Raw genomic sequence first — 24,277 nt, forward strand, 5'->3', positions numbered from 1 at the left:
TGTCGGCCAGCTTCTCATCACTGAATCTCTTCCTGAAGTACTCAACTTTCTTGACATCAGTGAACCCTTTAACCTCCATCAACATGTCAACGAACTGAGAAGGGATCAGTTTGGCTGCTGCAGGGCGGGTGGTTATCCAGATGCGAGCACAGCGAAGCAGATTCCCGTTCATGAGGTTTACGAGAAGCTCTTCCAGGGGGATGGGTTTGGAGAAGTCATCAGAGCAGCCATGGTTAGGCTTAGTGTTGAAGTGCAGCAGAAGGGTGCTTTCATCTAAACCATCAAACACAAACAGAAGTTTGAAAAGGCTGTCGTCATAATTTGGGTTTCCTGACTTCTGCAGCTTGGTGAAGATGTCATTAAGAGCCTCTTCTGGGATGCATTTGGCTGCGTAGATGCATTTGTGAATTAGCTGTGCCAAAGTAAACTTTTGCCCCCACCGCAAATTCAGGTAGCGGAATTGGAACACAAATGTGAGGTGAGGATGTTGATGTTTTTTCTTTGCCCAGTCAGAGACAAGCTTGAGTACAAGAAAGGTTTTGCCGACTCCTGCATTACCAATGGTCATCACTGTTCTGATGCGTTTGTTTTTTCCAGATGGGTGTGTATAGATGTCACTGAGTTGGATCTCCTGCCCTGCTTTCTTCATCACCGTTTCACTCTCCTGCCATGCTTTCTCCCTCTCCATCTGTCTGACCTCATGCTCAACGCTGACCACTGTGTCGTCCAGATGTAGGATGCTGATATCTGTGTGGAACTCAAAGTCCTTCCTATCTGTCCGCTGGACTGACCCCTCAGGTAAACATGTGAATGGCTTCTCAACATTTGTTTGGAACTTGGTTTGGAAGAGTTTTACATCCTCTTCTGTTATCACCAGCAAATCTGTAATATGAAAAAGGTAACATTTGAATCTAAACGTGAAATCTCCAATTCTATTGCAGATAACAAAGCATTCAGCAATGTTCAGCTCAACATTAATGTTTTGTCTTTAGATGTGTTTACTGAGGCTGTAAATCACTACTTCATCCTCAGTGCTGTGAGCTGATTGAGAGAAAAATGATGACGGGTAAATGTGCTGAGCTGACATACTGTCTCCTATGTGTCCATTTATTGTCAAATGAAATGTCCTGTAAGTCCATTTGGGCTGGGCTTGGAAGCATGACACTTTAATAAAGGAAAATAGTGAAAATAACCAAGTTTCTGCCTGATGACAACACAGTAAGATGTCTTAAACTAGTGTTGATTTTGACAGCAAATTTTGATTTAGTTTTATTCATTGTCTTTTGAATAAAATTCTGTTTAGTTTTAGTCATCTGAAATGTTTTACTTTTAGTCTGGTTTTAGTCGACTTAATATAAGGCTTTAGTCGATTTTAGTCGACTAAAATGTATTTTGGCGGGCCTTGAGATCGCAATGGCTGATTTTACACTTGGTTGCCTGCTGAAAATAGCAGATCTACAAGCACAATTATATTTTATAGTTTCATTTTTCTCCCACAATGTAATGGTCAAAGGTAACCGTTTTTTACCGGCCCCATACTCTATCAATGGTGTCATCACATGCACTACTACTCATGTCATATAAATGCCCATGCAGGCTGGTCTATGTGGGTAAAACATCACGTCAGTTAAAAAACAAACAATGAGTGAGCATAAAAACACTGTAAGGAGAAATGACAGGAATGACCCAGTAGCAGTACATTGTAATGACTTAAAGCATGATATCTCATCATTCAGGTTCCAGGGATAAAGGTGTCTCTACCGCGTGATTCCAAATCCCACTGGGGAAGATGGATAACCACGCCCACGGTAATCCGAACAGACCTCCGACCGTCGCGATTGGCTGGCTGTACGCCCTGGCTGTGTCCTGTGTGTTGTGCTGCTGTCACATAGCACTAGTGTTTACTGTGTTAAAGGACACTAGTGTTTACTGTGTTAAAGGACACTAGTGTTTACTGTGTTAAAGGACACTAGTGTTTACTGTGTTAAAGGACACTAGTGTTTACTGTGTTAAAGGACACTAGTGTGTACTGTGTTAAAGGACACTAGTGTTTACTGTGTTAAAGGACACTAGTGTTTACTGTGTTAAAGGACACTAGTGTGTACTGTGTTAAAGGACACTAGTGTTTACTGTGTTAAAGGACACTAGTGTTTACTGTGTTAAAGGACACTAGTGTTTACTGTGTTAAAGGACACTAGTGTTTACTGTGTTAAAGGACACTAGTGTTTACTGTGTTAAAGGACACTAGTGTTTACTGTGTTAAAGGACACTAGTGTTTACTGTGTTAAAGGACACTAGTGTGTACTGTGTTAAAGGACAACTTTGTTTTTTTACAACAAGGTTTCATATTTTAGATTGAAAAGAAAACTCTGAATAAGTGAGTGTTGAAATGTTTTCATTTGCTTCGTTCTATTGTTTTATCGCGTTTACCATGCTAAAATGTGGGGCATGCGTACGCATGGGGGCATGCGTACAAGTGGCTAAATATGTCTTTTTTAGACACAATAAGCCAGCAGTTTCTTTATTGCTATTTACAGTAACACTTCTAGCCCCCATAAGTCACATCCAACCATGAAAGGTTGTGTTGTATCTTGGGAATGGGCTTATTCTGTGTAGAATGACATATTTAGCGCTTGTACGCATGCCCCCAACCACTGAAATAAGAATCTCTTAAACAATAGAAAGTAAATGAAATAATCTTAACACTCATCTTTTATATTATTTAATCACATTCTAAAATATGAACCCTTGTTGTAAAAAACTAAAGTTGTCCTTTAAGAAGGCTATGCATGCCATAATACTTGCTGGCTACAATGCTATTGTACTAAAAAGAATGTATGAATGTAGCCATAAATAATAACTCTTGAAGATTGCTTTTATTTTGGGACGTTAATAAGAGGAGGTGCATGTAAATGGGTTAGGGTTAGGATCATCATCATCATCATACTAGGCTATCCATTCGTTCAATTACAACTCTTCTCTCAAATAAACTCTACTACATAGCCTATGGTATTTTGCGAAGTGCTTAAAGGACAACTCCTCCCTAAAACACTTCTAGGCTCATTTTCCTACTTATATAGTTATATTGATCCTAAATGACTGTCTATGGGGTCTATTAGGCAGAAATGCCCCAGTTTCCCCCAGCAGAACCCAGCAGCTCTCATAGCATAGAGTGGAGCATATAAGCTTATCACTTTTACACTATTTGTTGTGGTCAAAAGTGTTTTTATTTTTCATGAATGTGGTACTAGTTGTCATTACAAACACATCCATGTCATCGTTGTCCCACACAAGCCATCACACTCTGCTAAACAGATGTTATGTGTTTTGTCCCGGAAAAGATGACTTGTGACTGCCAGTGCAGTCACTTTGATTGGCACTTGTACCGAATACTCACCCCAAAACATTATTTATGAGATTGTGGTGGCTTGTGTGGGACAACCAAGGCATGGATGTGTTTGTAATGACAACTAGTAACACATTCATGAAAAAGAAAATCACTTTTGAACACAATAAATAGTTTAAAAGTGATAGGCTTATAGGCTCCACTCTATGCTATGACAGCTGTTGGGTTCTGCTGGGGAAACTGGATAACAGGGGCATGTATGCCTAATGGACCCCATGGTACATGTCTTTTGGGATCAATATAAGTAGGAAAATTAGCCTAGAAGTGATTTAGGGAGGAGTTGTCCTTTAAGTTGAGCCAGCAGAGAAGCACATGTGGCGAAATAGCACAGTCCAAAAACAGAAACGTATATTTTCATTTCATCGGTCGGGCGGCCGCGTCGTAAATGAACAGTAACAACAGACCAGCGCATTTTCATTTTGAAGCAAGCAAGTATTATAGATATAGATACCTTTACTATCTGTTATGACCCTATAGGGTCATATAGTTATATTTTGTGTTCACATGTATTTTTCCCCTCATTGGTGTGTGTGACTGAGTGGTGCTGATTGTGTGAGTGGCTGATTGACAACCAGATGGGGTGAATGGTGACTGAGTGTGACTGAATGTGAGTGGTTGACTACCAGGTGGATGCTGCATGGTGATTGGCTCCTGAACCAGGTGGTGATCTATAAAGATGGCTGCCACCAGCAGTCTGATGTCTTTCTCCTAACCAGCCTCCAAATGCCAGCCTGTTGTTAGCATTGTGTTTTGTTAGAGTTCTGTATGTAGGGGTGGGTAACCCCCTTGTTATTAGAAAAGGTTTTGTATCTAGGATTTTATGATCCCACCCTGAGGTGACTTTTATCTATATTAAATCCTTAAATTTGAGGATTTCAAACCTGTGTGGCCTGGCTGGTGGGAAGGAGGGAGTCCATTTTATTATGTTACACCTAGGGACCCCTAACCTGGGGCGTAACATGGGGGCTCGTCCGGGATGGGGGAAATTCAGTAAATGTATTTATTATGGCATGCGTATGCATAGCTTTCTTAACACAGTAAGCACACTAGTGCGATGTGACAGCAGCAGAACACACAGGACACAGTCAGCCAATCGCGATGTTCGGGGGCGCGGTTCAGATTACCGGGGGCGTGGTTATCCATCTTCCCCAGTGGGATTTGGAACCAGAGATAGGGGAGAACATTGATGAAATTCTCAACAAACACATTTATGTTGAAAATAAATCATGATTCTGTCCATGTTGAATAGCTTGTATACATGATTACTGTGCAATTGACAGATTGTTGCTAGTAGGACATTGGTTCTCAGTTAATAAGGTATTTTTAGAAATGACAGTGGTATGGCCACCCTGCTCACTGTACCTTGTACATGTATGTTTAAAATAAATATGTTGTAGTGCCACCCTGCTCACTGTACCTTGTACATGTATGTTTAAAATAAATATGTTGTAGTGCCACCCTGCTCACTGTACCTTGTACATGTATGTTTAAAATAAATATGTTGTAGTGCCACCCTGCTCACTGTACCTTGTACATGTATGTTTAAAATAAATATGTTGTAGTGCCACCCTGCTCACTGTACCTTGTACATGTATGTTTAAAATAAATATGTTGTAGTGCCACCCTGCTCACTGTACCTTGTACATGTATGTTTAAAATAAATATGTTGTAGTGCCACCCTGCTCACTGTACCTTGTACATGTATGTTTAAAATAAATATGTTGTACCACCCTGCTCACTGTACCTTGTACATGTATGTTTAAAATAAATATGTTGTAGTGCCACCCTGCTCACTGTACCTTGTACATGTATGTTTAAAATAAATATGTTGTACCACCCTGCTCACTGTACCTTGTACATGTATGTTTAAAATAAATATGTTGTACCACCCTGCTCACTGTACCTTGTACATGTATGTTTAAAATAATATGTTGTAGTGCCGACCTCCAGAGTAGGGTCAGGGAGAAAAAGAGCAGTGTGATTTTTACTCGTCCGATATTGCTCACTGCAGCGCCAGATACCATTTTGTTTCATATGGTTCAATATGTTGGTAACAACATATCAAAAGTCCTAAGACACAGTTTGGTGTGTGTTAGTTCAACTAATGAACAGTGTTTTCACCTTCTCTCACTCTAGGCACGACAACATCATTATTTAAAGCATTTTATTTTGGAGCGCCACACACTATTTAAGCACTTGTACAGAGACGTAACATACAGTATCGGTATTCGGTATCGGCAAGTACTCAAATTAAGTACTCGTACTTGTACTTGGTCAGCAAAAAAAGTGGCATCGGAACATCCCTACTTCCTTTACATAGAAAGTGTGAACTGCCGTTTAGAATAAGTAACCACTAACCAAACATCTTCTTCAGGTCGTCCCGTGTGTTCCAGCCTTGGTTCAGGGTAAACCGGTAGACACAGTGGAAGAGACCAGGAAACATCTCCATCAGGTTGATGTTAGCAGCAGCAGCAGCACTGTAAAACACAAAGCAGTGATCACTGAGCGGCAGGGGCTCAGGAGGGAGAGAGGTCGCTTGGCAACCGGAAGGTTCCCGGTTCGATCCCAGGCTTCCCCAGAGTAAAGCCCTTTGCACACAGGACAGTTTGCTGTATGAATAAAACGCATTGAATTTGGTGCGCAATACTGTGCGGAATCGGCGCTGCGGATCCCAAAAGGAGTCATAAAAGGAGTGATGAGAAACGCACGGCCGCAGCCGCAGCCGACGTCGCTCGTCGCACAGCTAATTCGGATCCGGAGTGCATGAGGTCGTAGAGAATCATTGTTTTCTTTTAAAAAAATGAAAATGTCCGTTTTATCTGTGCGGATAAACGCGTTTGTGTGCAAAGGGCTTTAGTGTGGAAGAGTCCTTGAGCAAGACTCTGAACCCCTAACTGCTCCTGATGAGCACAATATACGGTGTGTAAAGTGCCTAGAATAAAGGCACCATTTCCCACCGAACACTAAATGTTATGATGAACACACTGACAACTAAGTACTGAATCTAATTACTGAACACTCACAACTGCAGCTGCATAAAGTAATATAATTCACGTAATTGAATTCAGCTTCAAGCTTTATATTAAAATAAACAAAATGTTTGTATTATTTTTGTGCTGTGACAAGTTATCAAGTTATCAGTCACATCACATAATGATATCATAACTTTTATCGATTTAAGACCTTAAAAATACAACAGTTTTATGAAAAACTGTCAGTGGTTCTCAAACTTTTTCATGTCAAGGACCCCCCTAGAATTCTATGTATTTGACCACGGACCGCTATCTGAAAATATTTGTTCCAAGGACAAGAGAAAGGAGGATTTGCGTCACAAATGTCTTATATATATATATATACCGTATACATTAAAACATTTGCACACATTTTCACGGTTTTTAAAAAACAGCAGATATACAAGCTCACTGTGAGCTTTAGACACACTGATCAACTCACTGGTGTGCATAGAGATTGCGTATGAAACGCAGCAATGCAAATCCATGCTTAGGGTATCCTGTCTTCCCTCTCCTCTTCTCCATGTTCTGGAACACCTCGGCTGGCAGCTAGAAAAACACACAACTTAAACATTACATGAACTGCTCTAGACAAACACACAACTTAAACATTACATGAACTGCTCTAGACAAACACACAACTTAAACATTACATGAACTGCTCTAGACAACTCCTGACTTCCCCGCTCTCTCTCCACTGCTAAACTAGTCAAGCTGCTGCTGCGTGCCGTCTGCTTCTCATGGTGCCTGATTTATGATTAGTCGTATGACTGTGTAGCGCACAGAACATATCAGCAAGCACCTTGTTTTTGTTGTGTTGTTGTTCGCCCTGTACTGTTCTGTTCTTGTTTTTGTTAGTCTTGTTTTGTTTCATGTTTTATGTCCTGAGGACAACGGATGAAATTTAGCTTTAAGCTAACTCTGACTGGTTTACACTAAGATCTTTGTATGTTGTATTATGCAATATGTCATTATCTCTGTGTTCATGAACTGGTACTGTCCTGTGTAAATAAACAAATAAAGTAAAAGTAAAGTAAAGATCTCCAAGACCAAACTGTATCCCTCCGCGCCACGTTGTAGCAATTGTAGATCAGGCTGGGCGTGTACTTTGACTTGCAAGGGCAAACCGAGATGTGTTTGCTGTTCACAGTAGTAGTGACTGGTAGCGTTTTTTTCCCTGCTGTTTGTGTTTGATATATATATATATATATATATATATATATATATATATATATATATATATATATATATATATATATATATGTGTGTAGGCCTAAACAAACCTGAGCTGAGTTTTAATTTCCATCCCAATCATGATACAACCTAATGGACCAGACGGTATGAAAAGTGTGTATGTGTGTGCGCGCACGTGTGTGTGTGTGTGTGTGTGTGTGTGTGTGTGTGTGTGTGTGTGTGTGTGTGTGTGTGTGTGTGTGTGTGTGTGTGTGTGTGTGTGTGTGTCCTCTGAGCCCTCACGCTAGACCAGGGGTGGGCAACTTTCATGATGGTGAGGGCCACTATATTTCCATTCACTCCAGAGGGCCACAATGCATATTGCTACGTCCTACTTTGTCATTCTAGTATCTCATAAAAAAAAGCAAAAATAGCAGATCTACAAGCTCAAAACGCATCGCGCATTTGCTTCTTTTGAATTGAAATCCTGATTATTTTATTAATTTTTTTGTTATTTTTTAGTTGGAATCCAAAATGTAACATTTTTATTTAATTTCAAACGCATTTAGTTATATACTCAAGCATGTTAATTTTATGAACTTAAATACAAATACATCGGACAAAAAAAGACACTTTAATACAACTATACTATACTATATAGACTGAAGGAATTAAAGCAGGTTATTGTAACAGGTGAAATCAATAATATATCAGTATTCCGGTATTAACCCGCGGCCGCATTAAGCAATGGTGGGGGCCGCATATGGCCCCCGGGCCGCCAGTTGCCCATGTATGCGCTAGACTAAATGTATGCCCCGATGGTCAGGTAGTGTATTGCCAGCTTTAGTCTTCTACGTTGTCTTTTAGGCAGAATATAAACACATGACTGAACAAGTCATTGTCTTCTACTGCATGTTTACTCGGTCAAAATCAAAAAGATTATAAGAAGAATTCTCAAAAAAGAATAAACAAAACACTATCTTGGCTGTAATGCCATTGCACCTTTAATACAGCAAATACAATGCTTATGTATTTATGTAAATAATATAATAACAGTATCGATCACATTTGACACTGTCAGTTACTCTCTGTGCAAAACCTTGAGATAAAAGATCTATTTGGCTTTAATTCCATTGCACAGTTGAATACCAGTGTTCATTTTTACAGACATTAATCTTGGACTTAGATTTAGTCTTTTGAACACATTTAGTTTTAGTCTTCTGAAATTGTTTTATTCTAGTCTAGTCTTATTGACAAAATATCAAAATCTTGCGTAGTCTTTTAGTCTAAAGGCGGCCCTACACTAACCGATAATCGGGCTATTTAATTACCCTCCCGACAATCGGGCTGCCTCCGACTGAAACGGGCCCGACTATCGGGCATGAATGTCGTCTAGCGTGAGGTCTCACAGATCCACTCGGAGCCCAGCCGAGTGGCTCGGAGGACGATCGGGCGTAGCCCGACTCTTTTCAAAAATGTTTGATATTTTCCTGGATCAGTACTGGTCTGGAAGACTGGAAGAGCAGCAGGGGACTGAGAGAAAGTAGGTACAGCAGCCGCTGATAGACGCAAGTCATTTGACTGAGTGACAGATCTCTTTTTTTTCTCTCCACCTCTCCCTCTGCCTCTCACTCACACACACACACACACACACACACACACACACACACACACACACACACGCGCCCGCACACAGACACACTTTTCATAGCGTCCGTCCGTCCATCAGGTTGTTATCATGAATGATTGGGATTTAAATTAAAACTCAACGGTAATGCGATCCAAAAAACAAACAAACAGAAGAAATAACGCTACCAGCCACTGTCTGCAGTCAGTCACAGGCTGCGACTAGCAGTCCATCACATCACATCAAAGAAGTACACGCCTATCCTGATCTACGGGGGCTCTCCCCTGATCTACAAGCCTACAACGTAGGCACGGAAGGGACACATCAGGTTGGTCTTGGAGATCTATATGTTCTGTGTGCGCTACACCGTCATACGACTAATCATAAATCAGGCACCGTGAGAAGGAGCAGCACTTGACTATAGCGCAGGAGAGAGAGGGGATGTCAGAGTTGGATGGACATGAAACTGATGTCAAAGTTAACTCATATTATCATCAAAATAGGACACAACTTCCATATTGAAGTTTTTTTTTTTCGTTGCGTGAGGCGGTGTTGTGTGTTGTTGAGCGAGTGGATAACGTAACGTAACGTGTTTGTATGTGCGTGTGCGTGCGTGTTGCAAAGCACAGCGCTCAGAACAGCCCCTGTGGCATTTTGTATCAATTATATTATTTATTATTGCTGTGTTCGAGCCCGACTCAATCGGGATAGAATCCTGTAGCGTGCGGAGCGGCCGACTGTTCAAAACGGCTAGTATGAGCCCGTTTAGATTATCTGGTCAGATAATCTGAAAAAATGATCCTGTAGTGTTTAATTCTACCCAATTCAGTCGGGCCCGATTATCGTGTAATGAATGGCCGGCTTTAGTCTTTGTCATCAAAATGAACACACGTGCACATGTAGAGGTGTGTGCACGGCACGCATGCACATAACATCATTAAATGACCGTCCTGGCCAGGAAAACAAACACCCCTGCTAGTTACCTTGTCTCTCATTGTGTCTTTCCATGCATCAAACAGTCTAGTTACCTTGTCTCTCATTGTCTTTCCATCCATCAAACAGTCTAGTTACCTTGTCTCTCCATGCATCAAACAGTCTAGTTACCTTGTCTCTCATTGTGTCTTTCCATGCATCAAACAGTCTAGTTACCTTGTCTCTCATTGTGTCTTTCCATGCATCAAACAGTCTAGTTACCTTGTCTCTCATTGTCTTTCCATGCATCAAACAGTCTAGTTACCTTGTCTCTCATTGTCTCTTTCCATGCATCAAACAGTCTAGTTACCTTGTCTCTCATTGTCTCTTTCCATGCATCAAACAGTCTAGTTACCTTGTCTCTCATTGTCTTTCCATGCATCAAACAGTCTAGTTACCTTGTCTCTCATTGTCTTTCCATGCATCAAACAGTCTAGTTACCTTGTCTCTCATTGTGTCTTTCCATGCATCAAACAGTCTAGTTACCTTGTCTCTCATTGTGTCTTTCCATCCATCAAACATTCTAGTTACCTTGTCTCTCATTGTGTCTTTCCATCCATCAAACAGTCTAGTTACCTTGTCTCTCATTGTCTTTCCATGCATCAAACAGTCTAGTTACCTTGTCTCTCATTGTCTCTTTCCATGCATCAAACAGTCTAGTTACCTTGTCTCTCATTGTGTCTTTCCATCCATCAAACAGTCTAGTTACCTTGTCTCTCATTGTGTCTTTCCATGCATCAAACAGTCTAGTTACCTTGTCTCTCATTGTGTCTTTCCATCCATCAAACAGTCTAGTTACCTTGTCTCTCATTGTCTTTCCATGCATCAAACAGTCTAGTTACCTTGTCTCTCATTGTGTCTTTCCATGCATCAAACAGTCTAGTTACCTTGTCTCTCATTGTGTCTTTCCATGCATCAAACAGTCTAGTTACCTTGTCTCTCATTGTGTCTTTCCATGCATCAAACAGTCTAGTTACCTTGTCTCTCATTGTGTCTTTCCATCCATCAAACAGTCTAGTTACCTTGTCTCTCATTGTGTCTTTCCATGCATCAAACAGTCTAGTTACCTTGTCTCTCATTGTCTTTCCATGCATCAAACAGTCTAGTTACCTTGTCTCTCATTGTGTCTTTCCATCCATTAAACAGTCTAGTTACCTTGTCTCTCATTGTCTCTTTCCATCCATCAAACAGTCTAGTTACCTTGTCTCTCATTGTGTCTCTCCATGCATCAAACAGTCTAGTTACCTTGTCTCTCATTGTGTCTTTCCATGCATCAAACAGTCTAGTTACCTTGTCTCTCATTGTGTCTTTCCATCCATCAAACAGTCTAGTTACCTTGTCTCTCATTGTGTCTTTCCATCCATCAAACAGTCTAGTTACCTTGTCTCTCATTGTCTTTCCATCCATCAAACAGTCTAGTTACCTTGTCTCTCATTGTGTCTTTCCATCCATCAAACAGTCTAGTTACCTTGTCTCTCATTGTGTCTCTCCATGCATCAAACAGTCTAGTTACCTTGTCTCTCATTGTCTTTCCATGCATCAAACAGTCTAGTTACCTTGTCTCTCATTGTGTCTTTCCATCCATCAAACAGTCTAGTTACCTTGTCTCTCATTGTCTCTTTCCATCCATCAAACAGTCTAGTTACCTTGTCTCTCATTGTGTCTTTCCATGCATCAAACAGTCTAGTTACCTTGTCTCTCATTGTCTTTCCATGCATCAAACAGTCTAGTTACCTTGTCTCTCATTGTGTCTTTCCATCCATCAAACAGTCTAGTTACCTTGTCTCTCATTGTGTCTTTCCATCCATCAAACAGTCTAGCTACCTTGTCTCTCATTGTGTCTTTCCATGCATCAAACAGTCTAGTTACCTTGTCTCTCATTGTGTCTTTCCATGCATCAAACAGTCTAGTTACCTTGTCTCTCATTGTGTCTTTCCATGCATCAAACAGTCTAGTTACCTTGTCTCTCATTGTGTCTTTCCATGCATCAAACAGTCTAGTTACCTTGTCTCTCATTTTGTCTTTCCATGCATCAAACAGTCTAGCTACCTTGTCTCTCATTGTGTCTTTCCATGCATCAAACAGTCTAGTTACCTTGTCTCTCATTGTGTCTTTCCATCCATCAAACAGTCTAGTTACCTTGTCTCTCATTGTCTTTCCATGCATCAAACAGTCTAGTTACCTTGTCTCTCATTGTCTTTCCATCCATCAAACAGTCTAGTTACCTTGTCTCTCATTGTCTTTCCATGCATCAAACAGTCTAGTTACCTTGTCTCTCATTGTGTCTTTCCATCCATCAAACAGTCTAGTTACCTTGTCTCTCATTGTGTCTTTCCATCCATTAAACAGTCTAGTTACCTTGTCTCTCATTGTCTTTCCATCCATCAAACAGTCTAGTTACCTTGTCTCTCATTGTCTTTCCATGCATCAAACAGTCTAGTTACCTTGTCTCTCATTGTGTCTTTCCATCCATCAAACAGTCTAGTTACCTTGTCTCTCATTGTCTTTCCATCCATTAAACAGTCTAGTTACCTTGTCTCTCATTGTGTCTTTCCATCCATCAAACAGTCTAGTTACCTTGTCTCTCATTGTGTCTTTCCATCCATCAAACAGTCTAGTTACCTTGTCTCTCATTGTCTTTCCATCCATCAAACAGTCTAGTTACCTTGTCTCTCATTGTGTCTTTCCATCCATCAAACAGTCTAGTTACCTTGTCTCTCATTGTGTCTTTCCATGCATTAAACAGTCTAGTTACCTTGTCTCTCATTGTGTCTTTCCATCCATCAAACAGTCCCTCCTCAGCACACTGGTCCAACGCTGCAAGGAGCTTCTCCTGGTCTGGTTTGCTGCACTTCCAGAAGTTCTCAACTTCATTTTGTTTTCCCACCTTTTTCAGGAACTTAACTCTCCTGGAAGAATGAAAAAAAAAAGAAAAACTAAAATAATGTCCTAAAACCATCACTCATAAAAATATGTTGGACTTTGTTGGTAGAAAGGTTACTGTTGGATCAACTGTGTTTTCATATTTTAGATTGTAATTAGAGAAGAGGAAAGATGATTGTCTTCTTTGCATTTACTTCTCTCTATTGTTTTAGCGATTTTAAGGCTTTGATGCGTGGGGGAAAGCGTGCAAGTGCCCGTAAGCCGTAAATTTCTTTATTACTATTTACTATTTAGCAACACTACTAGCCCCCATAAATCACATCTGCCCATGAAGGATTGTGGTGCATCTTGTGGTGCAAACTTTTCCCCAATTCTAGCCTACTACTCCTTCTATTCCAACTTGAAGCCTGACTGTTACTAAAACACAGTGTGCAGAACAGAAGATATTTGACTGTTTCTCCTACTTGTCATTATCCCAGTGAGGGACCCAGCAGTCCTCCACTGTGGGTCTTTCCTCTGGATCTTCATCCATCCTCCTCTCCATGAGATCCTTGGAACTACAACAGATTGAACACAGAACCTCTCCATGAGATCCTTGGAACTACAACAGATTGAACACAGACCCTCTCCATGAGATCCTTGGAACTACAACAGATTGAACACAGAACCTCTCCATGAGATCCTTGGAACTACAACAGATTGAACACAGAACTGAGTTGAGCTGAAAATCCTTCCAATTTACTAAACAATTGAGATAGGGATGATAATAATAATAATAACAACACCAAGGACAACAACAACAACAACACTAATACATTAATATTAGAGTTATTATAATTATAATAACAGCTGTTAAATGATGATAGATTTTTGCATTTTTGAAGGTTGAACTTAATTGTGTTTGCAACCTGTTAGTGATGCGCGGGTCAGGTTTTTTTCATAACCCGCACGACCCACAGCCCGCACGAAACGTAACCCGCCCGCGCCCGCCCCGCAGAACAATATACAAATCAACGAATCCGCCCGCCCCGCAACCCGCATTTAAAAAAAAGATGGTATATCATCTCCACAATAGCTCATCTTTATATACGGCTCTTCTAAGTACCCAACGTCGCTTTACAGAAAGGTTTACAGTAGCACAATATTGTCATGGGCTAAATAAACAAACGTGTTGTTCAAATTGGGGTTTAGCCTAAAAGACATTCATTCAAAGACGTTCATTCTCTCTGGGGCATCGTCGGGGAAGAATGGCGTTTCAGGTTTTATGTCAATCATATTTATACAGCGCAGACAGCAAAAGACGGACAATATTACATTCTGTTGGTTATTGATTCACCAGATTGGAGAGATGGGATCATGGGAGCGACTCGAGGTGGGCGCATGGTGATTTTCCGATGGCCTTAAAGTCCGAGTGACTTAAAGTCCAAAAGGCTGTTCAATTTAGTAGCCTATATGAGAGCGGAGACACACAGGAGGAGGAGAGAAAGAGGAGGAGAGGCGGCTGACTTTGGATGCGCAGCATGTGATGTTTAAGATGTTAAACTTGGTCTCACACATCACACATAGGCCTATGAGTGATTACTTTGTTTGATTTGAAAGCATGATGGATAATAAAGACCTGGATGTTACCTCTTATTGTGTGATCCAGGATGGATGCAGTCAATTTGAAGAAATAATAATCCAGCATGGACAATAAGAAAGCACTGGCCTACGTTTTCATTCACTTCTTGGCTGAAAATCTATTCTATATAGCCTATATGTCATTTTATAACCTAGTTTAAACTAAGGGAGGCGGGAGCTGCTCGACTCTTTTCAGACGAGCGCTGACACAATTGAGTGCGAGAGCTTAATTGAAATGACCTACATAATATATGCGCAGTGAACTGGAATTATATAATTAATTATTTGGGAGCAGGTGTGTAAAGATTCTAATCTATAAACATCTCAAATAGCTTTTATACTTTTTTTAATTCTCGAGGCGAGCGTGGTTGGTTCATTCAGTCAAAAAATCCGTCTCACTTGCGAAAGTTGTGTTTCAAATCGTATCCGTTGACTGGCTGGTTATAGTCTATAACTTACCCGACACAAAGTATTTAGCTATAAACGGACTTGTGTGGATGACAGAGACACATACGGTAAGTGAAATCCTGCTGAATTGTTTGTGCATTCTTCTGCTGTGCTCACGTTGTGTCAAATGTTGGCAAAATGCGGTTCGCGGGCCCAACAGGAGCGGAATTGGGACGGTCCTCGCACCAAGGAGCGGAGGAGAAACCTCGCTCCTCTCTGGCGCATTTTAAAACATGCTCGCTCGCTCATGCTCGTATTCAAACATTATATTCTTATTCTTATAGGACTACTCTTATTAAGAATAAAAGGCAAATAAGAACAGGTGATTATTCTTATTTATTTTTTGCACATGAGAGTGGTGATAACCAATATTGAGTCTCAAACCTTGACCCACCCACCCGCACGCGGGCGGGTTGGCGGGCGGGTGGGGGCACCGGGTCGGCCCGCGCATCACTACAACCTGTTTTACATGTTTTTTTAAAGGTTAGGACTAACAAAAAAATATGTTGGTTTCCGGTTGGCGACCGACCCTATTAAATACGTGCGACCCAGATGATTTTATTGGCATTTGGAGTGAAAATAAAAAAATAAATAAAATTAAGTCAAAATCCGACCGAGTCGATCAAAAACGTCTTACAAAAAATATATTTGGTGCGACCACATTCGCGAAGTTTAATCAAAGTTTTCTTTCGTCTAAAATATCATGTGCGCAAATGTTTTGTTTTACTATTCATGCGTCATCATTGCGTCATCGCGAGGAGACGGCGGCACACAACAACAGCAGCACATGCATGTCCAGCAGCATATGCACATGCCAGTCTGTCGTCTGCCCGTGCAAACCACCTCCTAAAATAATTCCATTGACTACTAAAACGTTTGCAGACATAATTAAGGAGGTGAAACAGTGCCGATGTCAGTTTTCATCTGCAGCAGGGAGACACGACCGAGCCGATACATGGACCCACATCTCAGTCGACATACTCTCTACGCCCACCGAGCCTCTAGCCTCTCAGGCTGGGTCTGTTTTGGCCATGTTTGACTTTAAATATTTAGCCCTGAGATGCGAGGAGGAAGCCTCGGAATCGGAGCCTTCGTCGTCTCATGCATCTGCCCCTCAGTCAGCATTTGACCGATTGTTTGCAGCCCGTATAGCGTTTTAAGCAGTAAAGCTGTATACTGTATACCAGTAATAGAATGGGCTTCAATGTTAAAGCTCTTAGTTCTGAATTGAGCTTAGCCCCATATAGAGCCTCACCCGGGGTGAGGTTCTATATGGGGCTAAATTGAGCTCATCTCATACCCTGGGGTAAAATGTTTTGTTTTCAAATCCTGGTTTAATTCATTCACCAGTCAGTATTCTTGGTTTTCCAGCTCCTCAGGCCATTGGTTATCCAGTTTATCCAGGGATAGCCAGTAGCTAAAATATCTGCTTCAAAACACTTTATTACTTTATTAAAATAAAATCAATTCCCTACCTACTCAGCCCTAAAATGACAGCCAACCGGAAACCAACGTTTTTTTTTGTTAGGCCTTAGGGTTGAGTCTAGTATGACCCCGAGGTACTTGAACTCTGATACAAGTTCAAGTACCTTCCCACCCAGAAACACATTTGATGACTCCATCACGACTGGTCTTTTGGAAAAAGCCATGCAGACCGTCTTTTTAGCGTTCAGGAGCAGGCACAAATCTATAAGCCAGCCATAAACGATAGTCAGAACAGAAGTTAAAACCGGTGACACCTCAGCAAAGCTTTTGCCATGGGTTAGTATGACAGCATCGTCTGATCTGTATATGTACATCTTTACAAACATCCGGTAGGTCATTTATAAACAGAGAAAACAGAATTGTTCCTAGTATTGATCCCTGGGGGACACCAACCGAGCAAGTGTGATAAGGAGACTTGATACCGTTTATACTTACACACTGCTTTCTAATTGATAGGTATGATGTGAACCATTTGATGGCCTCTGAGGAAAAGTTAAAGTGTGTTAGTTTGGACAAGAGGACCTGATGGCTGACGGAGTCAAATGCCTTCTTAAAGTCTAGAAATACTGCCATTGCGCAGGCGGCTTTGTTCAAAGCACACTTTAACTTTTTGATGAATAAGCAATTTGCTGATTCAGTGGAGTGGAAGGCTCGAAACCCAAACTGCATAGGATTCAGAGGGGTGTGGCCTTTGTATAGGTGTTTAACAATAGACTTGACAATCCACTTTTCAGCCACTTTTGATATGACAGGTAATATGCTTATTGGTCTGCAGTTTGATATATCTGTTTTGGTGCCAGATTTAAATATTGGTGTTATTACAGCCACTTTCCACTGAGTGCATTGTCTTATGGACAGTTTACCAGATGTGTGATTGGAGCCACCAGTGAATCAATATTTTTGTTTTAAGGAAGTTTGTGTCAAGCCCATGTGCATCTTTAGCTTTGGATGCTTTCAGTGATCTGACAATGTTTGTCACCTCGTTCTCTGTGATTTCCTCCAAGTTAAAAATGGGGAGATCATTTTGAATAGGGCGTGGAACAAACTTTGAGGGTTTGAACAGCTGTGTGATTTCCTGCACAGAGTTTAGAAAAAAAACAGGATTAGGTTGCTAGCAAGCGTGTGAGGATCTTTCACCAGGATATTGTCTATTTTAAGTTCTAAGTTGTTATTACCCTGCTTATAGTATTTCCCTGTTAGTTTATTTATGTATTCCCATACTTTTTTTTCCATTTCCTCTGGCATCACTCTATGATGGAGATATAAAATGTAGCTTTGGCCTTTCTTAGGAAATTTGTAACTACGTTTCTAGCATGATTGAATAACTGTCTGTCCGTTGTTAGGCCAGGTTTTAATGCCTTTTTAAGCAATATATCTCTGATTTTCATTAAGCCTCTGCATTCTGTATCTACCCAGGGAAGAGTCATTTTTTTCCTCTGGTGAAAGATTCCATTACCTTTTCAATTTTGGACAGGACTTCATATGGGAATGCCCATATATGGATAAGACAGCCCATATCTGTGCGGCTGGTTCAGACAGATCTCCATGTATGGGCATAAAAGGGATGTACTATATACAGTACATGGATCTCCATATATGGGTAACTGGTCCGATATACATCACTGGCCAGATGGCCAAGAATTGGCACGACCAGAGCGAGGTCGCATGTCGCCCTGAGGCATCTTACTAGTCAGATATCCCTAGAAAGCAGTAGAAATCATCTAAAACAATCTAAAAATGTAACCATAAAAATCTACATGGGAACCCAGCAAGCCAAATGACATCATGATGACGTCATGATGACGTCCTCCGGTGACGTTCAGAACCAGGCCAGATCACAGCCCATATATGGGGATGATCTTGACGTCATTACCAGGACGTCATATGGACTTATAGGATTATTGTTAGTGTTTGTAATGTTAGTTGAAATATGAGCATGTAAGGTTATATTCTGGGACATATCTGACAAGTTATGATATTTATCTGGCCCTCGATCGGACCCTCTCTGATTAATCCAGGACGTCCGTTTTCGTGGGCAGGATTTATGTTGGTTGAAATCAGGTGATATTCTAGGCCAGATGTGACTAGTCATGGTTTGACTTGATCTGGACCCAATGCAGACGTCACTGATTGGTCCAGGTCCTGGTGACTGTGCTTGCTGGGAACACTGTACATAATATTCTACAGAAGCTCAGGAGGACTGACATACTGTGTGTGTGGAGGTCCAGGTTCACTGAAGACAGGAGGATTTCCTTTAGACGCATCACTCTTCATAGACACACAGCTGGGTGTTGGAGACTCTGCTCTGTGACTTCTGGAATCATAACAATATTCATACAATTATTATGTGAATGAAAGAGTCTGTTAAAGATTCTGTATTGTTACGTCCCATTATACAAGTATAAGAGAGTAAAACTCCATGTTGAAGTAACAGTGTGATAAAACATCACTAGAAAGCAGTAAACATGTACTAAAATGGAAGCATAAAGATCTACATTGTACATATATTGTATAGAAGCTCAGGAGGATTGACATACTGTGTGTGTGGAGGTCCAGGTTCGTTGAAGACAGGAGGATGTCCTTTAGACGCATCACTCTCCAGGCATAAGGAACTTAAGCGGTCGCTTAGGGCCACATCATCATGCGCTAAGAGGGCCACATTGATGGATTGATTATCATATTAGACAAAAATGGAGAACAGTCAATACAATATAAATGTAGTACAGTAAAAGTACAGTTAAACACCCTGCCTAAAAGGAACATCTCAAATAAGACCTTTCACAGTCTTTTTTCCTTGCTAGAGATTACTGTGTCATCAACTTTGACCTTGAAATTGTTTACATTTATCTCATTCAGATAATTCTAAAAAGGTGTAGAGACAGTTTTTATCAGTAAGCCAAGTACGAATTTTCAGACATCACAGGGAGAAGGTTTATTTTTATGTATCCCCAATCCAAAAACTAGCATTATTAGTTTAATATGCAATAAAACAAAGATCTCACACAAGACACAACAGAATAATGTGATAATACTCTACATGCAGTTGAATGCAAGTTGCAAATTGCATTATGCAATCCACCAGTGGCCCACAGGCCCCCTCATAGTCTTTCCTTATGAAGTTGTGTCTGTGTGCCCATGCTGTGCTGCAGTGCTTATGGCTTTGTGTGTGTTGTGACCTGACTGTTACACGGCTGCTCAGTCACTGTCTGACAGTAATACATCAATGTTTTAGTTGACAAAAATCCCCAGTATTTCTTTGACCAGGTAGGATACGTAAGAGATGAACATGACCATAATATGGTCATCTTATGACTAGACAAGCCAGTTCAGGTGATCTGGTAACACTTAAACCAAAAACAAATCTGCTCAAATCTACTTTTTTTTCTATAGAGCTGTAATAGGATGAAAGAAAATTGTCTAATTGCATAACCAATACAGACACGAAATTCACCTTTAAGAGAATGTTAAAAGAACATCTAATTCAAAGAAGCCTGTATTAATCCTCCTCAAGCACAACGTTTAATGTATTGTAAATGATTTTGGCTTAATTGTGCTGCTGCTATTTCAAATTTGTTTTTCAAATTGTATTAATTTCAATTTTTTTATTTTTAGATTATAGTGATTGTAAAGTTGATTACATGTAATGTTTTCATTAATGTTTGTCTGTATCAGACCCCAGGTAGACTAGCTTTTGTCATGGCAAAAGCTAATGGGGGTCCTAATAAACAATAAACAATGTGCTGAGGCCATCGGGTCATTCAAAGACACCCGTATCCTTAAAAAAAAATGTTGCATCTGTCAGTGTGGAGCCACCTAAAATAACCTTGCATAGGGGCCACCTGAGTCCTAGAAGCAGCACTGATATTCATAGACTCACAGCTGGGTGTTGGAGACTCTGCTCTGTGGATGAGATGTTTATCAGGTTCCTTCTGGCTCTCCATGTTGCTCTTTATTAAACCTGTCAGGGTTACAGTCAAATACAAATAAAACAATCATTTATAGTTGCAGACAACACATTTCTAGATAAATATGGCATTGACATACAGTAGAGTGATTACATTCAAATATTAACAGTGAACCTGCTATGAGGCAACTAAGGTACCCATGTACCTGTCAAAATACTTTATAAACATTAAGGATGTCCACAATTACAACACCAGAGGCAGCGCCACAGATCACGTTCAACCCAGATTAAAAATCAAACAAAGGGTAAAACTCGTTCTTCTGCTATACAACCAAAATGTGGAATGCCTTACCGAAGGCCTTAAAGGAGTGTGGTTCACTAGCATCCTTTAAAATCACCCTGAAAAACCACTTACAGGCAGCAGCCGTTCGCAACTGGTAAAAACAAACATAGCCCAGCCTTTCCCTCCACCGACCCTTCTTTGTATTTACCTACTGTATATATGTTTTTTTGCACTGTTTTTTTTTCTTTCTTTTTATTCATTTCAATTTTTTCCTGACTATATCTACTGCATAGTACTGTGTTCTATCCGTCTGTCATTAAATGTTATATGAGATAGGCCTACTTCAATGGTTCCCTGTGTAAATAAGCCAAGTAAGTGCTTTCCTAGGATCTCCTTTTAGTAGACCTTGTACCAGTGAACTGTACCGTCATGAAACTGTACCTTTTCCTATGCAAACTGACAATAACGTCTTCAATCAATCAATCAATCAATCAATCAATCAATCAATCAATCAATCAATCAAACAAACAAACAAACAAACAAACAAACAATATCACCAACATAATGCTGAGAGCCTGAGACTACAGTAGATGCAGATGCATGCAGTAGCTCTTTTCAACCAGCAGGGGTCCTACTAGACCACAAGAGCAGGGAGCCTATTACCTCTATGTTATCAGCACTGTTGCAACAACAGAACTAACAGCTGGTCTGAGGTAGACCTTGGAATATCATGTTAAAGGAGTAGTTCACCCTCAAAATGACTTTTACTATTGATTACTCATGCCATGGAGACTTGAGTTAAATAATATCTTTTAGTTTTTTGTCGTATTCCTAAAAGACAATAATTTGATTTCAATAAATGTACCCCCATTGATTCCGGATGGAGACCCAAATGCATTTGGGTCCCCATCCGGAATCAATGGGGGTAAATGTAGACCTACTACCTTTTTTCGTTTTAGGAATGAGACAAAACCAAAACAATATATATGTTTGAACTCTAGTCTCCATGGCGTGAGTGATCAATAGAAATAAAGTCATTTGGGGGGTGAACTACTCCTTTAATCCTATTAATTAACATACGGTCATCTATATATATATATACACCACTGTATACTGCCCAGCTTTGGTGTCGCTACAGACAAGGCAGCATCAGACGTCTCACAGTGGCCTATAATGACTGTATGAGGCTGCTGTTAAGAGTTCCGAGAAGCTCCAGTGCGAGCCAGATGTTTGTCAGTGTGGGGGTTCCCACCTGCTCTGCTGTACTACGCAACCTTATGTACAGGTTTATGTGTAGGGCATCTGAGTCAGTTAATGACATCATTGCTGTTATAACGGACCCTACACGCAGTGCTGTCAGGTTCTCATCAAGACTGTGGAACCATTGGCGCACATGTCTATATGTCAGAAACTGATTTTTTAGGCTTGGTGCTCTGTGCTTTTATTTTGAATTTTTTATTACTTTTTTTACGTTTTTTGTATTGTTTTATTACTTGTTCTTGTATTGTTTTATTGTATTGTGACTGATATGGATCCACCTGGGTCTGAAATAAAGATTGAATTGATTGAATTGAATTGAATATATCTACCATGGTTAAAATAGTGTTTTATTCACTAAACTAATTCACTACTTCCTTTACTAAAACATTAAAAAAAATAGACTAGGCCTAAATATTTTTCATGATTGGATTGTTTTTTCATAGTAAAAACTATTAATTATAAAATATCTTACTGCATTAACAAACATTAAATACTTTAGGAAACCACACCCTACTGAAAACTACTTCAGTTTCATCTTCCCCTTAAGCCTCTATCAGAGTCCAGGGTGAAGAGCTCTTCACTTCACCGCGGTGTAGTTTTCTAGCTATCACCTAAAAATACATAACAAAGCCTAGATGATAGCTAGGAAACTACAACGCGGTGAAGTGAATAGCTCTTCACCCTGGACTCTGATAGAGCCTTAAATCACGTGGTTTACAGTGAACTGGGCGAGTAGTTCCACCAGAGGCGGGGATAAATCTCCGTGAATGTTGCAGATCCGGTCTGCAACGGAAACGCTGCGTCTACGCATGTGTATGTGCAAATAACCGGATACAGTAGGCGGGCTCTAGACCGGATGTCACTGCTAACTCACAATGGAAACCAGCCGTTTAGAAATGCAAAGCTGACGCGGTTTTTTACCCAACAGTCATAAAATATAAATCCACGTTTCACAGATAGTGTCTGTCAAATCATTTACATCGTTATTTCATAATGCTAAGTCCATATAAGTATGTTGCTGGTTCGATTGGCTTGCCCATCACCCCCCCCCCCCCCCCACACACACACACACACACACACACACACACACACACACACTCACTGGACCTTGTACCAGTGAACTGTATCGTCATGAAACTGTACCTTTTCCTAACTGACAATAAAGTCTTCAATCAATCAATCAATCAATCAATTAAAGACGGCGGCGCTTCACGCAGATCGATCGACCCTGCGTCCAAACTTCCAAGAGAAGAAAGTGAATAAAATGGAAAGAAAAAAACGCCACGCTCACAGAGCCTGTGAAAACAATAATAAATATATTGATCAGTTTCCTCGTAACGTTAATCTCAGACAGACATAAAGTCATACAATGAGAAGTTATTATCTCCACAAACTCAGAGGAACGGGGACTCGGGGAGGCGAGGGGAAAGGGTTGATCTCCTTGAAGCGACATGATATTAAAACAACAACACTTACTTTACGTTGTGGTCCTTCTGTTCAGTTTTATCACCCCAATAAGTTGTCCAGAGTTCAGTTATCTGTCTCAAAATGGTTCCCTGAGATCGCGCACTTTTTAATGTCCTGTGACTAGAACTCTAGGAGGAGTTCCTGTGTGACTCTGATCCCGCCTCTGCAGCCAGATGAATCATGCGTGGGCATGGCCAACGCATGATTTTTATTTTGTTATTGATATTATTTTAATAAGTTATTTTTACCGGCAGCATGTGTCTTATGGGGGCAAAAAAGGGCCATAGGCCTACGTTTTGATCATTTATCTAAAACAGTGTGGTGAGAAAATAAAACGTGAAGTGGAAAAATAAGATTTTCAGTTCCTCCCACTGACCGCTTTAACATGCTGAGGAAAGCTATATTAATTAGAACGAGTGTGCTAATGTATTATTAATGCAAAATGGCACACAACACAATTACATGTATGTATTTTTTTACATTTCCAAATCTTTTAAAATAAAATAAAAACTGTTAAAGAAAATGGGGAATGTAATAGCCTATAAACAGTTGGTATTTATAAAACAAGGAATGCTTCTCAATGGTAGCCTAATAATAATACAAATATGTATCAAAACATCTAATAGGCTTTAAAGAAAATAATCCCAGCGCCGCCCTCTTCAGCACCATGGACAGAGAATGAGGATCTTTAAGAGAAAAACACTTAGGCCTATAGGAGTAGTTCACCCCCAGAATGACT

The 24,277-nt window shown here is 40.4% G+C and overlaps 1 protein-coding gene across 1 annotated transcript in view; it reads right to left on the reverse strand.

Annotated features, from left to right (window-relative positions):
* Nucleotides 1-23,614, reverse strand: part of LOC308280601 (NACHT, LRR and PYD domains-containing protein 12-like) — a 35,581-nt gene extending 11,967 nt beyond the window's left edge. The window contains exons 1-9 of the mRNA XM_080754938.1: nucleotides 23,548-23,614; nucleotides 20,502-20,582; nucleotides 19,162-19,270; nucleotides 18,834-18,938; nucleotides 13,537-13,629; nucleotides 12,945-13,098; nucleotides 6,860-6,966; nucleotides 5,765-5,883; nucleotides 22-882 (exon numbers count right to left, since the gene is read on the reverse strand). Of these exons, the coding sequence (XP_080611064.1) occupies nucleotides 22-882; nucleotides 5,765-5,883; nucleotides 6,860-6,966; nucleotides 12,945-13,098; nucleotides 13,537-13,629; nucleotides 18,834-18,938; nucleotides 19,162-19,270; nucleotides 20,502-20,565 (1,612 nt within the window). The 5' untranslated portion in view covers nucleotides 20,566-20,582; nucleotides 23,548-23,614. The remainder of the gene's footprint in view (nucleotides 1-21; nucleotides 883-5,764; nucleotides 5,884-6,859; nucleotides 6,967-12,944; nucleotides 13,099-13,536; nucleotides 13,630-18,833; nucleotides 18,939-19,161; nucleotides 19,271-20,501; nucleotides 20,583-23,547) is intronic.
* Nucleotides 23,615-24,277: the final 663 nt, after the last annotated feature.

This window comes from Nannobrachium achirus (assembly GCF_963921795.1).
Source record: "Nannobrachium achirus genome assembly, contig: SCAFFOLD_405, whole genome shotgun sequence".
NCBI classification, from domain to species: domain Eukaryota; kingdom Metazoa; phylum Chordata; class Actinopteri; order Myctophiformes; family Myctophidae; genus Nannobrachium; species Nannobrachium achirus.